This window comes from Pagrus pagrus (genome assembly GCF_965226575.1).
Source record: "Pagrus pagrus genome assembly, chromosome: 16".
Taxonomy (NCBI): domain Eukaryota; kingdom Metazoa; phylum Chordata; class Actinopteri; order Spariformes; family Sparidae; genus Pagrus; species Pagrus pagrus.
In genome coordinates this window covers 1,172,606-1,188,553 of record NC_140200.1, presented here as the reverse complement: position 1 = coordinate 1,188,553, position 15,948 = coordinate 1,172,606, and the positions used below count along the sequence as shown (strand labels likewise).

Sequence of the window (15,948 nt, the reverse complement as noted above, 5' to 3'; positions counted from 1 at the left end):
GTTGTGTTGTCTGTTGTGTTGTGTTGTCTGTTGTCTGTTGTGTTGTGTTGTCTGTTGTGTTGTCTGTTGTGTTGTCTGTTGTGTTGTGTTGTCTGTTGTGTTGTCTGTTGTGTTGTGTTGTGTTGTGTTGTGTTGTCTGTTGTGTTGTGTTGTGTTGTGTTGTGTTGTGTTGTGTTGTGTTCGATGGGGGTCGATCCCTCCGGAGACGAACCTCTTCGTCAAAGAGTACGATTATTTTTGTTTAACCAGAAACAGCCGTCATCGCTGAAGCCACCGGACTCCATTTACAGAAACAATATTTCTAAAAGTCGTCCAACAGAGACGACGACAGAGAAATCTTATAAAACTCACCCGAACCATCTTCTAACACTCTCGCTCTGGTTTGGCCGAAACAAATCCTTAATCCACTGAGCTGGATGTGAGTATGTGAGAGGGAGGCGGACATTAGAGCAGCAGCGAAGGAAAACAGCCCGCGGAGCCAGAATATTATCACATCCATCAAGCCAGTAGATTTATTTTTACCAAAACCTGAATCGATGATTGTTGGTTTTGTGAGTTTTATTTTATTTCTGTCAAGTTGAAATGAAGTGTGCTGGGTGATAAAATGACTGACTCTGTAAATGGAGTCTCGTGGCTTTGGCGGGAGCAACATAACATCTGTTTGTGGTTAAAACAAAAAGATCCTATTCCCCAACAAAAGTCTCTCTGCAGGGACACTTTCTATAATGTTGTCAGACACTTGGAATAAAAATCTGGTCCAGTCACTGACAGAACTGACGATGCAGAACCGGCCCGAAGGATGATAATCACTCAGAAACATCAGCGATTCCCTAAGATGTTGATTTAAGTATTTTAATTACGTAATATGACAGAGACAGACCTCTTTGTTAAAGAATAAGATCCTTTTTGTTCGAGCAGAACAGGTGATGGGAACCAGACTCCATTTACAAAATCGGTAATTTATCGTCTTAAACCAAACTTCATTCAAACTCGTCAGAAAAACAGAATAAAACTCACAAAGCATTTTGTTTCGTCTTTCCACTGTTCCAACGATCACCAGCTCTGGTTTGGTAATTATAAAATTAGAAGTTAATGTAAAATTATGACTTCATCTTGAAATATTACAATATTTTTTATAAAATTACAGCATTTTTCATGTATTTTCAACTTAATTTTCAGATATTGGAGACTTTTTTCACATAACTGCAACTACATTTTTTTTCTTTAATGTTTTGATTTATGAGCCAGAATATCTTCACGTCTAGTTGTTTTGACCGTACCAGAGCTGATGGTTGGTCAGGGTGAATAAAATGTTTCAAGGTCATAAAAGTAATGATTCTGTAAATGGAGTCTGGTGGCTTCGGGGGAGCAATATAACAGCTGTTTGTGGTTAAACTAAAAGGATCTTAGGCTTTAATCTGAGGATCGTTTCCACAATGTTGTCAGACAACAACAGTCTGAACCCGTCAGTGACTAAATGAAGCACTTTAAGTGGACGTACTTTGACTGTGGTGAGAAACGGACACACTCTTCACCTTTCGTCAATATGATCAATATGATACAATTTGTCACGACTCAAATCTGAACATTTTACAAACAATAAAGACAAAGCCGTAGTTTTATTTTTAGGTTTTCCTTGTTTTGACATTACGGTCGTGCTGTTAAGTCACCAGCGTCTGCTGGCTGCTGTCCCTGTGGTGGAGTCAACCACACCAGCAGTCCAGCTGTGAATCCCCCTCAGACCTGCAGCCGGCTCAGCGGTCACACTGGCACCAGATGGATCAGCAGCCGGATGATTCACTGCAGCTACAGGCTGCTGAAAGCAGGAAGCGCGTTTCACAGGATGTCAAACCGCGGTGTCGACATCTGAACTCGCCACCGGACCGCTAAACATTTCTGACCCTCAGACTCTATAGGGAGAAATTCACTGAAGAGGAAACATATTAGTTTCTGCACAACGCGACCAGAAGACGAAGAAACAGCTAACAAGAAGTGGACGTGTTGCAGCATCACCAGACTCCATTCACAAATGTGTCAGTTTAGTGAGTTGTTGAGTTGGAGACACTTTATAAACTGTGTGAAACTCTGTCTCTGACTGATTCTGACTTATTTGTTCCTTCTTGTAAATTCAGCAAATGTTCTGCATGAACTTCTTTCTGTCTTTGAGTAGAAACATGGCGTCTGTTTGTCTCAGTGATGGTATCTGCATGTAGAGGAACAGGTGGTCACTCAGACTCTTTGTGTCTTCCAGCCACGTGGTTCCTTACGGGTTTGGTTCGGTCCGACTCAGGAGGGAGCTCGGCCGCTGCCTCTGCACCGACACTCAAGACGCCGAGTGTTTGAGCTTCTGCTCCGTCCAGACGCAAACAGAGTGAGGACGCACACGAACACACATCAGGATCAGTCGATGGCAGCTGACCTCGACCCGCCCGGTTCATGTCACAGATCGTCTCTGAAACAGTGATTTAAAAACGTCTGTTGAATTTAAGGGACCTTGTAGAATCCTACAGCTGTGCTCCAACTTTAAGTTATGAACTTTTGGAGTTTGGCTCTTGAGCTAAATGTAAATGATCCTTAGAGTTTTTCTTGGATGTTCAGGAACAATTTAAAGCCAATCCAGTGAGAAATAAGGAGTTGTTGAGAATACACATTTATACAATCACTGACATGAGACATTCAGCGCTGAGGGACAAACGTCATGACTTAAAGATATTTGGAGTCCAGCTGTAGGTGAGATGAGGTGGACTGACGTTTTCACATGAATTATTTCAGGAACTCTGTGACACGGACTGGGAAAAGTTCTGGATTCTGGATGAGTGGATGAGGAGTGACCCATAAATTAAAACACATATTTTGAGAACAATAACTAAAACTCAGTCTGTTCTTTCCTCCCGTTTCTTTTCTTCCTCAGAGGTGAAAATGCTGCGTTGAAGAGGAAGGCTGACAACCAGTCGAAGCGATACAGAGGTGCATTGTGGGAAAAAAGGAGCCGACACGCACTCAAACACCAGACCTGAGAGCGAGGAGGGCCGACAGTCCTTCATGCATCAGAAATAACACAAATGGAGCCTTTAGTTTGTGTACAGTGTAATGTTCATGTAGTGACGGTGACTATTAGGGTAGGAGTGCTGACCACTGACCAGCTCATCTTTTTAACATTTGGCTGATGACGCGCAGGACGGGAGTTGAACCTGTGACCTCTCTGTCACCGGATGATCTCAGCTGATTAGTCGCAGCGAGAGGAAAAAAAACAAAATAAAAAATCAGATTGACTCGAGGCCGCAGCCCGACGCTAAACACACTCACAGTTCAGTATTTTGATTGTAAAGTTATAATTTGTGTTGTTTGTCCGAGCGGGTTTAGAGTAACGACTGAACTGTAGATCATCCAGACGACCGTTTACACACGGAGTCAAACATTATTTCACATTTTAACATTTGTTATCTGACGTATAACATCTGAGAGGCGGCTTCAGACCTCGTGTGTCTGCTGTACAAAACACGACTCGGGCTTCTGTGAAACAGACTTTATTTTCACGATGCTTACTTTCAGATTTCTGAGTTTAAAGTCAGAATAAAAAGGAAGAAAGGATTTTGAGGAAAAAGTCAGAACTCAAGTGGGTTTTTCTCAGCGGCTCTGATCCGTTACTGTACAGCTGAACTGCAGTTCGGAGGTTTCTGTAGCTGTCGGTCAGTGTGTAGAAATCTTTGTCTGAATGAGAATTAAAATAATAATACTAATAATATATTTCTAGCTTTACAGTTTGTAAGGAAAGTGAAGCCACCACAGTGACGTCGCGGTCACTGTGGTGGCTTCACTTTTTCCTCCAACACTTCAAAGTCTCCCTGAAAATGTCGCAAAGAAAATATAACACCGAAATATTTATTTACTGTACGCTGACGTATACTCGCAGTGATTAACCTTCCTCTGAGCATGTGGAATATAACCTGAATAACATTTAAATACGCAGACATCTGAGCGGTTCTGCTTTAAGTAGCGCCTCCTCAGCCTGTCCTCAGAGGTCACGAGCCGGAGACGTGACCTCTGACCGGAGGTGATCTGAACTCACCTGAGGAGCTGTGACCATATAATCAGGTTATACAGCTCCTTCACATCCGTTATAAAACCACAGCACACTCGACCACCTCGCACTCTGCAGCAAAACAAAACTTCTTCTGAAATCTGATGCTTCTCTTCTCTGACCGAGCTTCACTCCATCAGCCTGTGTTGTTTTAAAGTCATGAGCTCAGTGAAAAATTAACACGACATGTTTCAGTTTCATTCATGCTGTTCCGCCTCACACTGCACTCACACAACCATGAAAACGACGGACTTGAACAAAAGCTGTCATCAGACCTCCTCACACTGAAACACATTATACCTGAGCCAAGTGAAACACTCAGGGTTCTGTTCCACGATGAAGCGCTGAGAGATCCTCGATAACACGCTGGCCGACTGATATCAATCATCTCAAAGAGCAGCAGGAGGCTCTCAGTCCTGGCTAACGTAAAAATAACATCTAAGAAACATAATATTTCCTCCTGTTATGAGTATAATGAAATCCAGCGGCTCACTGAGTCGTGCAGCAGAACTCTTGGTTTCATTTAGCCTGATTCTGTCCTGATGTTCACGTCTTCAACCTACTTCATCTGTAGAACGGCTTTTGTCACATGTTCTGAACTCAACGCTCTTAAAATGTATAGCATCATATATGTACGTATGTTGATTATTTTATTGCCGGATATTTATTTTGTTAAAGATTTTTAAATTACTTAAACACATTAAAAACGACTCTGGAACGCCGTCTGACTTTGCTCATTTTCAAACCTCATCTTTTCTTAAATCTTTTCGCAGGTCTTGCATTGTTTAACAGTTAATGTTTGTTATAGTTTGTCAGTTATACAGTGGTTTCACGCTCACAAATGTTGAAATGCCATTTTAAAGAGTGGTCTCTGGCTTGACAGCTGTCGTCTTTGGACTTCATCCCAAAGTCGCCACAAACACAACTGGAAAATCTCAAGACGTCTAGTTGAAAATATCCAGTGGTCTCATGCTCAGAAATGGTAAAACAGTGGTGTCTGGTCTGGAAGCTGTCATCTTTTGGCTTTGTCCCACAAACAGGAAAATGTTCCAGCGTCTCATTAAACAATCCAGTGGTTTCATGCTCACAAGTTGTTGTCTTTACTGGTTATCGACCTGTTGGTGGTTCGATGACTCTACCTCCATCGATGTCATAGACTGACTTGTGTTGCTCAAGAGCACAACATCAGCTAATATAGGGACTGAACTACCGACCCTGCCGGAGATGGTTTCACTGTTGTCCATAGCAGCAGTGATCTCATTTCATCGGCCTCGTTATCTCTAAACCTTCAGTTTGACGTTCAGATTTCGAGCCGGAGACAAAACTGCTTTTCAAACGGTGAAAACTCAGATTTGTTGGAACAACACGTGTTTGTGTTGAAACATGAAAGTGAAACCACAACGTGTCAACCTGCTTTACATTTCATCCACGTTCACGAAACAGGACAAAATTAGTCATCAGACAGCAGCATCTTCTGGAACAAACCTGGCAGCCATGTTGTGGACCAGAAGGCTTTTTCCACACAACATTTCTGGAGCTTCACAGTAAAACAGAGTTGCAGCGTTCTGCTGAACAACTGAAGCAGCTGGAGATGATTTAAACATCAACACTCAACATCACCTTCATCATCATCACCTTCATCATCATCACCTTCATCATCACTTTGTTTCTAACGTGTGCGTCATTTCAACTTAATGTTTGAGAATAAGAAACGCTGTTCACGTGAAAACATGATGATGATGATGATGATGATGATGATGATGATGGTGGTGATGATGATGGTGATGATGATGATGATGCAACAGTAACGCGAGGCGACTACTTTTATTTTTGATACTTAAAGAACATTGTGCTGAAGTACTTTCACTACCTGTAATGGAGTACTCTGACATTACTGCTGTCTCCTTTAAAATGCAACAACAATCACTACAGCTGAAATGTAACTAAGTACATTTACTCAATGACTGTACTTAAGTAGAATTTACAGGTACTTGTACTTTACTTGAATACTTCCATTTTCTGCTACTTTACATATATAATCCACTCTAATATTCTACTTTTTACTCCACTACTTTCTTTTTTTGAACTAAAGCAGAACGTTTTTTAATGATTTCATCTGCAATTGTATTTTTAAAATAAATCTGATTACAACAATAATGAAAATATCAGATCTGATTGGTCGAGACAAAGTATCTATAAATACATGTAACTTTATGTATAACTTACTTTTACTTGTACTTTTGATACTTAATTACATTGAACATCAGATACTTTAAGACTTTCACTCGAGTACTTTTCTAATGGTTGACTTTCACATGTAATATTGTAACACGCTACTTTTACTCAAACATGACTTCAGAGTACTTTTTAAATGAGACTGACATCAGGAGACATGAAGTGTTAATTTAACGCACGCAGACGTTTTAAAGTGAATAATTTAGTTTTAGTCTTCAGGTCCATCAGAAACCAGCTGACGTCAGCTTGGACTGAAGCTCGTCAGGTCCATGAGTGATGGTCCACAGCAGCTCATCGGTGGAGGAGATTGATCGACTGCAGCTGAACAGAACAGCAGGTGATGATGGAGCTCTGCTGCGTTCAGCTGGTTTCCACTCTGAGCAGAGGGAGATGGTACAACAGCGCCACCTGGTGGCGTCAGCATGCACTCACAGCTGAGACCTGAAGGGTCGGACACATTCTTCTTTTTCCTGAGATGAGACGGGTCCAGTGAGAGGAAGCAGACTGAACACTCAGCTGCGATTCATTTGTTCAGAGGAGTTAAAGCTGCATGTCTTCTGTCACTGACGCTCCCTTGAGCAAGGCATTGCCTCCTAAAACTGGTCCTTCTTTATGAATCTTTCATAAATCATCGGCTTCATGCTGGTGTTTGTTGACATTTTGGAAAATGTCAACAAAAACTTAATTTATAAAAATAAAATATAATAATACAATTCTCTCATAAATTGAGTGTAAATGGTGAAATCGGTGTAAACAGTGTGTTCAAACAGCTGCTAAATGTTGGCAGGTAAGACTTTAGCACTTTAGACACAGAAGCAGACAGGCTGGTACAGCCATGCTGCCACAAACTGACACTTTGTACAAGGAAACAAACAACTGACTGTTTTCATTTAATGCTGAATTCACAACAAGGAGACAATGATTCAGAGTCTGTCAGAGACAGAGTTTCACTACGTTACAAAGTTTGTTTTAACTCAACAACTCTTAAAATCACTACATTTGTTAATGGAGTCTGGTGATGTGTTACTGGTTCACTGGTTGCATCAGCTGAAGCAGGTTTACTGTTTCTCTTCACTGAGGTATTTTTGTTAAACTGTAAATTATTCTCCCTCTGTTACAAATCTGTGTGTTTGAATATCACATCTGAGAGATCGCTGCAAAAAAACATGTATATCAGCCAATTTATTGACATCAGACTGTTTTTACTCCTTAATATCAGCATCGGCCACAGAAACAGACTCTGGCTCCACCTGTGGGCTCTGTTCATACAACATGTCTGCAGCAGCAGGTGCAGCCAGCAGGGGGCAGCAGAGAGCTGTTGAAGGCTGCTGCAGGAATAATCTGAGCAACAGTTTATCGATCATTTGTTCCAGGACGACGTCAGCAGCAAAGTTCAAATAAAAACAATACTTGAATTGAAAGTAAAAAAGTAAAGCACTCGTTGTTCAGGAAGATCTGCAGTAAAAATATTAGACGTCACTGGATTCAGGAGAACCTGAAGTTTCAGTTGGACTCATTTAAAGTCCCAGTTTTACTTTTGCTTCATCTGAGACTGGCAGAGGAGTCAACAGTCCACACAGTGTTTCCTCCAGGAGAAGTTCAGATACTTGTGTAAAAACAGACTCTGGTAAAAGTACACGTACTGTGTGTGTGTGTGTGTGTGTGTGTGTGTGTGTGTACTGTACATATTCATCGCTCGTTTCTTCAGCGAGGTGTGGTCTGGTGAAACAAACCCTCCTCTTCCTCCTGGTCCCGGTCCAGCTGGAGGGACCCCGCCCTCCTGCTGTCAGGCTGGGAAACACGAGACTCAAACACACGGACTGAACACAACACGTGAACACAGCGGAGGAAAACACGGCAGAGACGTTTGTACAAGAAGAGGAAAAAGCTTTTTAACGGCAGGAACAGCGTCTGCAGGTCAGATCTTCTTTCTTCTCTCAGCTGTTTGTGGTCGTTCATGTGACTCATCAGTGTTTCTGTCCGGTGTTGCATTCACTGTCCCATAAAACTGTTTCATTAGATCACTGTGCTGCCTTTAATGTTCATATATGCAGGTTTCTTCAGTGTTTACAGCAACCTCATTTATCTTCTCTGTCTCTCGTGGTTGTCAGAGGGAGTTTCCTGTGAGTTTTGTCTGTCTCGTCCTCGTCTGTGGTGCTGAACAGTCTCTTTATGATCGATTACAGAAGATGAGTGGAGCTTCTGTAAAGTGTAGTAATGTCAGCACGGCCTGTAGCGTCTTTCCATCCTCAGGACGTCCGCAGTAAAGTTTCTGTGGAGCCTCGTTGGTTTGTTTCTGTTGGCAGACTGATGCTGATTACGTAACGAGAACAGAGAGACGACACGTTCTCCTTCAGCCGCCGTTCTCTGAATGAACCCCGCTGCAGGACCGACACGTTTCCTGTTTGGATTGATCTGTGGACACGTGAGGACACATCAGCACTGAATCATTCACTTTCAGCTCGACTGGTTACAAATCACCTTCAGACAGCGTCTTCTGTTAACTGTTCCTGAACGTCCTGATGGAGCTGAGCTGTCTGGAGGTTTCTGGACTTCTTACTAATGTGTTTTGTGTTTAAGTTTCTCTGAACTCAAACATTTCGTTGGTTACATTTCTTTAGCAGGTGTCATATTACCTTGTGAGGCAGCTGGATTTGCATAATCATGTGATCTTGCAAATCTATATTTCCAGGCTGCACGCTCACTAGTTTCTGAACACAGTGGCTGAACCAATCAGCATCCTCTGAGGAACTACAGGCAGCTGCAGGCGGGGTTTAGATTTGACGACTAGCGGGACAAATTTGTTTGAAAACAACAATGACAGCTCCTCAACATCTTTACAGGGACCTGTCTCCACCACAACATCCAGAGCATCTTAACAGAGACCTGTCTCCACCACAACATCCTGAAGGATCTTTACAGTGACCTGTCTTTACAGAGACCTGTCTCCACCACAACATCCTGAAGGATCTTTACAGAGACCTGTCTCCACCACAACATCCAGAACATCTTAACAGAGACCTGTCTCCACCACAACATCCAGAACATCTTTACAGAGACCTGTCTCCACCACAACATCCAGAGCATCTTAACAGAGACCTGTCTCCACCACAACATCCTGAAGGATCTTTACAGTGACCTGTCTTTACAGAGACCTGTCTCCACCACAACATCCTGAAGGATCTTTACAGAGACCTGTCTCCACCACAACATCCAGAACATCTTAACAGAGACCTGTCTCCACCACAACATCCAGAACATCTTTACAGAGACCTGTCTCCACCACAACATCCAGAACATCTTTACAGAGACCTGTCTCCACCACAACATCCAGAACATCTTAACAGAGACCTGTCTCCACCACAACATCCTGAAGGATCTTTACAGAGACCTGTCTCCACCACAACATCCTGAAGGATCTTTACAGTGACCTGTCTCCACCACATCCTTGAAGATAACGAGTAGATTGATCATATTCAGTCCTGATCACATTCCTGCTCTCCAGAAGACGAACCCTTAACAGTTGTCTCCTTGATCTTTCCCTTTTGAGATAATTCATCAAGACATCTGTAGGACTTTCACCAATTGAATTTTCCGTGAGCTGATCAACAGAGTCTCTTCTGAGGAGATTTGTGCTGCAGATTCAGCCTCATCATTTAATTTTTGTGTCAAATTGATTTTATTATCTGTAACTTCCACAGTGTGTCTCTGAACTTCTCAGCAGGAATCAGATCATGAAAACATCCAGCAGCTGCGTCTCTATTAGGGGGAAACCCTGTTAAATAACCTCCAGCAGGCCCCTGTGGTGCCTTTGTTGTAGTGTGTGTGTGTGTGTGTGTGTGTGTGTGTGTGTGTGTGTGTGTGTGTGTGTGTGTGTGTGTGTGTGTGTGTGGCTGAGTAAAGAGCAGACTTATTAAAAGCTAAGTGGAGTCCTGCAGAGCTGCAGAAACCTCCAGGGAGGAGAGTTCAAGACCTGAAGCCCAACACACACACACACACACACACACACACACACACTTTATTGTCTGTAATGTCACAGAGTGGCCTAAAGTATGTGGACACATTCCCTTCATGCATTGCAGTATCATTGCATGTTGGAGCATCAGGAGGGGCCTGAAACCACAACGATGCCTTAATGACATTAAACAAGACTAGAAACTGTCCCGAGTTCGTCTCTGGTGGTTTCACCTAACGACAGTAAGTCAGGTCATTTAACAGCAGTGTGAACGTGCTGTGACACGTACTGTAGATTTGGTGTTTTGATTTGAATTGCAGAAATGTGAACTGCCAACATTTTATTCTGGCGTCCGGGTCGGACTGAAACAGCCCAGACATCAAACGTCATCCTACCTGTTGCTATGGTTACCTGCAGTGTAGCTTAATGTCTGATTGGTCTGATATTCTGTGGACTGCAAATATAAAAACTGACGTAAACAAATGCTGAGTGTCTCTTCCTGTCCCACTGCCCATGTGTGGCCTCTCTGCTCACTGCTGTGGTGTGACCTGGTTGTTTGTGCTGTAATGTGAGCAGCTCAGGTGGGAAACGCCCCGGCCGGTCCAACACTGCTCGTCTGTGTCCTCGTTTGTTTTGAGCTGCGGTCCAGCCCGGCCCAAAGTCACGTCACTGTTGTTACTGTGAAAAAAATGAACTCAGCCGAACGTTTGGACACGATTTTACTGCAGAAGAAACAAACATTCAGAGGAAACCTGAGGCTGAACTCTTTCCATCACGTTGGTCAGTTTTTAGAGCCATTTGGGATCTTGGGGCTTTTTTTGTTTCTCCGTTTCAAATCAGGTCTCCAGATACTTCAGCTGTTTAGCAGAACGCTGCAACTCTGTTTTACTGAGTAGAGAATGATTGAATTTAAATTTTTGGTTGAACTGCTCCTTTAAATGATCACAACTGAAACTACATTGCTTTGTTTTAAGGAGCCACGTGATCAAACTGTTGGGGAACCACAGACATAAAGGGAAGTTAAACACGCAGATAATATAACTGTAGAGATGAATGATTGATCATCTCTCCTAAAGTGAAGAATGAAGGAAATCAAAGTGACGCAGGACGTTTGTCCTGTGATCAATACGAGGAGCAGCTCAGTGACATGTGGCAGAGCAGGCGTCCTCTCAGCTCTTTGTTCGGCCTCAGTGACAGTTGACGCTCCGTCGGCCGAGCGTTCGCTGCCGGCTCTCCAGATGTCTCCTCACAGTCAAACAGCGTGTTGAATACTGAGAGCAGCTCGTTAGTCTCTGCTGTGAGCTAATGAGAGTCTGAGCTGCTCTGGGGTCAGTTTACAGCCTCACATCAGCTCTGACACCCAGAAGCTCGGTGTGATGTGTGCTCATCAAAAACTGAACTAACATCATCAGAGTGTGAAGAAACAGTGTTGATGTGTCCTGTGTTGCAGAGGTGTCGACTGAAGTTAGCATGCTAACCAGCTAGCCCCGGCCCGTCCTGTCTCCTACCACTTTGTAGCTCAAGAGAAGAGTCTCCGATAGTGTTAGTGTCATAAATGAACGAAATAAACTCACCAAATGTCAAAGAAAGGAAATATTTTCCTTCTGAACAGAAAAATCCAACCGTTTCTCTCTGTGACTGAACTCAGACGAGCTTCATCGCCTCGTTAACTCATCGTCAAACACACTTCATTCAGACTGACACAAACTGACTCGGTCACCAGAACAGTGTTGGTTTGTCTCCACAGTCATCTCTGGTTCGGTCCAAATAAATCCTCAATGTGAAAATATCCGGCTCTGCAGGGCCACGTAGCTCCGCGGCTAGTTGAGCTGCTTGCTAACAGCAGCTAGTGGCTCCAGCTGAAGACAGTTAGCAGTTGTGCTGCCCGCTGCAGCTTTGGAGCTTTAATTCTGTCCATTCCTTTAAAATTACACCGTCAACTGTTACAGTAAGAATTGAGGCCAAAGAGCCACAGTGAGTGTTTGAGTCTCTTACTCTTCTAAATGTTGTTCTTCCTCCACTGACAGAATTAAAGATGAACTGAAAAAGGAAAACAGCAGCTTGTTTCTCTGAATACAATGAAACACCTGACAGGACGTCGGCTGTGCAAACACACACACACACACACACACACACACACACACACTCTGTGGAGGTGAAGCCAGCAGCTTGTTTCCTCCCGTCAGGCAGCTCGGTGTGCAGCCGGCAGCAGCAGCAGCAGCAGAAGAAGAAGAAGAAGAAGGGCGTCTGTGTTCAGCAGGAATGTTCGGTGGATTTTCTACCTAATTAACCTCCATGTTGTCGCGTGAGCTCGCAGCTTTCCGCGCGATGGAAACAGGCGATAGACTCGGCCGGCCGCTCCGTCTTTAAGCCGACTGATCCGACAATGAAGACTCTTTGTTTGTGTTTGATGGGATCGGACTCAGCAGAGCTGAACTCAATTACAGCACAAAGTGAAACAGCTTCTGGCTGATTAGGCTAATTGGATCTCATTTTCAACACGATGGAATTTCATTATGGGCCGGGCCGAGCAGGAGGTCCGATTCTTATTACACTCAAATGTACAACACGGCAAAGCCTCAGATCAGAGACCAGCAGACGTGTTGACGAGGACAGACAGGATCAGAGACAGCGTCCGCTCAAAGTCACTGTGTAGTTTGATATTTGATTCAGTCCGTCCTGATTTAAAGGTCATTAACATAAACAATACTTGTTAAACACGACTACAAATGTAAAGTGCAGCTACTTTCTCTCGTCTTAACCTCCTGAACATCAACATCACACACAGAAGTCGGTTACTGATGTGATGTCAGTTACAAATGTTTCTACGTACGTGAAAAGGTCTTTGTGTTTGTTTGAGGTGGTTGAGTTAATGCACTTAACGAGAGGTGAAAACACCTTTCAGAAGAAGAGTTCATGAAGACTTCTCGTTTTTTCCCCAGATGTCCAAGGTGTCTGGTTTTGCTTCTTCTTGTTCTTTGAGGTCTTCTGACAGTTTGCGTCCTCTTCTTCTTCTGCTGTTTGTGACAGCGAGGTGTAGCGTAGCCTCTGCCACCAGAAGCTCTGCTGTGTATTCTGATCCATTCGCTCCAGATCGTATCAGGATATTTATGACTTCTTTTTTGTACAGTTGGAGGAAGTGGAGGGACGTCGGCCATCTTTATATGTTGATGCCAAACCCGAGGCCTCAGTCCCATTTTTTAAAATATTTTTTGTCACATTTCATTCGCTCGACAATCAGATGGAAACATCTCATGACCACAGTTTGAGTTCAGACTCACGTGCAGGTGAATTAAAGCCTCAGCATCAACACAGGAAGTGGACGGAGCTGTCGAGGAGCATACCTTAACCCAGATTAACAAGGCCAACACTGTTCTTGGCAAAACCCACCGCTGTTCCTTTTTTTCCCCACTTTGTGGTTTGGACGGGGTTGTTGTGGACTCAGCTGAGCTGCAGGCAGAACTCACTGCCACATGTAAAGACTCCACACACCTCAGATTTAAATCAGTTCAGGTGTAAATGAGGCTTAAAATGTCTTTAATGAAGCAGGTTTGTAGCAGCAGAAACACAACAAGAGACGCAGTTTTCTTTCTGTAATTCAGCAATTTTTTTCTCCAAATAAGCCGAGGAAGCGTCTGAATACTCTCCCAGCGAATGAAAGGACATCAGAACCACACACACACACACACACACACACACACACACACACACACACACTCTTCATCGTGCTTCGATTACTCCGAGGATGAAGGAAACTGTAAACGTACAGCTCATCATGATGAGGTTTATTTGGTGCCTGCAGCTGTAATTTCAGGAGTCGTCTGTCCACAGGACTGAAAGGCTTTGGTTAGCATGTTGGAGGGTGAGGGGGGTGAGGAGGGTGAGGAGGGTGAGGGGGCAGTCTGCAGACGGTGGTGGAAAAAGCTCGACATGACCATGAAATGTACGGAGAACCTCAGCTGCATAATGCTGCGTCTGATTGGTGGAGATACAGCTGGACGCTACGAGACTCTGCTGCTTCTCTAAAGCTTCTCACACCGAACAGACGTCAAAGACCTCGTGAAGGTCGACTGTGACGTCACCTCACGTCTCCTGTGTCTGAGCCAAAAAGCTGCACTTGAACGTGCCAGAAAGACGACAGCCAATCAGCTCGTTCTATCTGCGCCTGCGCGACAGGAAATAACTCCATACCAGCAGGTGGCGGTCGTCTGTATTTGTTCATTTTACGTACGAAAATAGAAACGTCCGTCTCAAACCATGTGACCAAATCTTTACGCTGGCAGGGATCAGTACATCCAGCAGGGGGCAGCTCTGAGTGGAGAGGTTCAGACACCTGTGGAGGAGGCGGAGGCAGAGTGTCCTCTTCCAGACCGGATGTCCGCCATTATTCAAACGTCTTCGTCGTGTCCTGTGGTGTCTCTTGAGCAACTGGCTACACTGCCCCCTAAGGTTTCCAATGGTGCTGCTTCCTTTTCGTCCTAACTGTTTTTAATGTGGCTGCATCACAGGTGGAGGATCATCACGCTCACAGCACCACACCTGAAGATAAACGCTCATCGCACACCTCAGGTTTTTATGGTCGTGGTCGGGGATGTGTTGTCTTTTCTTGAGAGCTGGAGGTGAGACTGTACCCTCAGCTGTTGTGTGTCAGCAGTAGCATGCTGGCTTACGTTAGCCTGTTAGCCTTGGCAACACTGTCAGCTGCTGTGAAATACTGTTGTGATGAAGGAAATCCTGGATATCAAACATGTTGATATTCAGGACCCGATCGGTGAGCGACTCACATCAACAGAACATCTGAGCCCAACTTAGGGACCAGAACTCTGCTCTGATTGTTAGGAAGACAAGTCCTCGTTAAATCTGCCCGATACTCCTGTGTGTGTGTGTGTGTGTGTGTGTGTGTGTGTGTTTGTACACTGTGTGTGTGTGTGTGTGTGTGTGTGTGTGTGTGTGTGTGTGTGTGTGTGTGTGTGTGTTACGTCACCCTGCTGCTGGTCCAAACCCACCAGGATCAGTGTTTCCCTCAACAGCTGCTTCCAATTACTCACATAATACTCTCTCTCTCTTTCCCACATCATGATAAAGCCCCTCGCTCGCCCCCCTGTCCGCAGTCATACGAGTGAATTAGTGTCGCAGTCGTTAACGTGTGCGTGAAGACACGTTCAGTGTTGAATCTGTTTCTGCTTCAGACATCTCCTGCAGGTGAAAACATCCCGTCTGCTGCACATTTCTGTCTCATTGTTCATAAAAATGCTCAGACTGAAGTGGATTTGTTCAGATTGGAGAACATATCCAGTTTTCCTGTTTCCCACATCCCGGCACAACTTTCCATCCATCCGTCCCTGCAGCTCCGATTCCTCCGGGGGGGAAAATCCCTCCTGATACGTTGAGGTTTTTGTTTCCATCACTTTAGTGCAGCGTGTTGTCGTCGTGCTGGCTCTGCTCGGACAGTTTTCCACTGGGTTTTGGTAACGGTACACTTGAAGCTTCACCAAACAGCTCTGCAGTGGAAAAAGTCAAAGATGCTGAGCTGCAGATACCACAGCTGCAGTTTGTTTTTATTGTTACTGCGAGTTTCTGACGACTATCAGAAGAGCAGGAAGACTTCAGGATAATAACTCATGTTGTTGCTGTCAGCTAAAGACTGAGTTATCATTCTGTCCAATCGGCAGAATAA

General features: G+C 44.1%; 2 protein-coding genes across 3 annotated transcripts in view; both read left to right on the top strand.

Moving 5' to 3' along the window:
* LOC311271245 (endothelin-2) overlaps nucleotides 1–4,803 on the top strand; it is a 44,135-nt gene extending 39,332 nt beyond the window's left edge. For both annotated transcript variants that reach the window (XM_084376849.1, XM_084376848.1), the window contains 2 exons: nucleotides 2,252–2,371; nucleotides 2,912–4,803. In XM_084376849.1, coding sequence (XP_084232975.1) covers nucleotides 2,252–2,371; nucleotides 2,912–3,017 — 226 coding nt within the window. In that variant the 3' untranslated portion in view covers nucleotides 3,018–4,803. The remainder of the gene's footprint in view (nucleotides 1–2,251; nucleotides 2,372–2,911) is intronic.
* A 3,338-nt stretch (nucleotides 4,804–8,141) lies between these two features.
* tiam2b (TIAM Rac1 associated GEF 2b) overlaps nucleotides 8,142–15,948 on the top strand; it is a gene marked incomplete at its 5' end in the record, with an annotated part of 43,196 nt that continues 35,389 nt past the window's right edge. Inside the window, one exon of the mRNA XM_084376751.1 lies at nucleotides 8,142–8,233. The remainder of the gene's footprint in view (nucleotides 8,234–15,948) is intronic.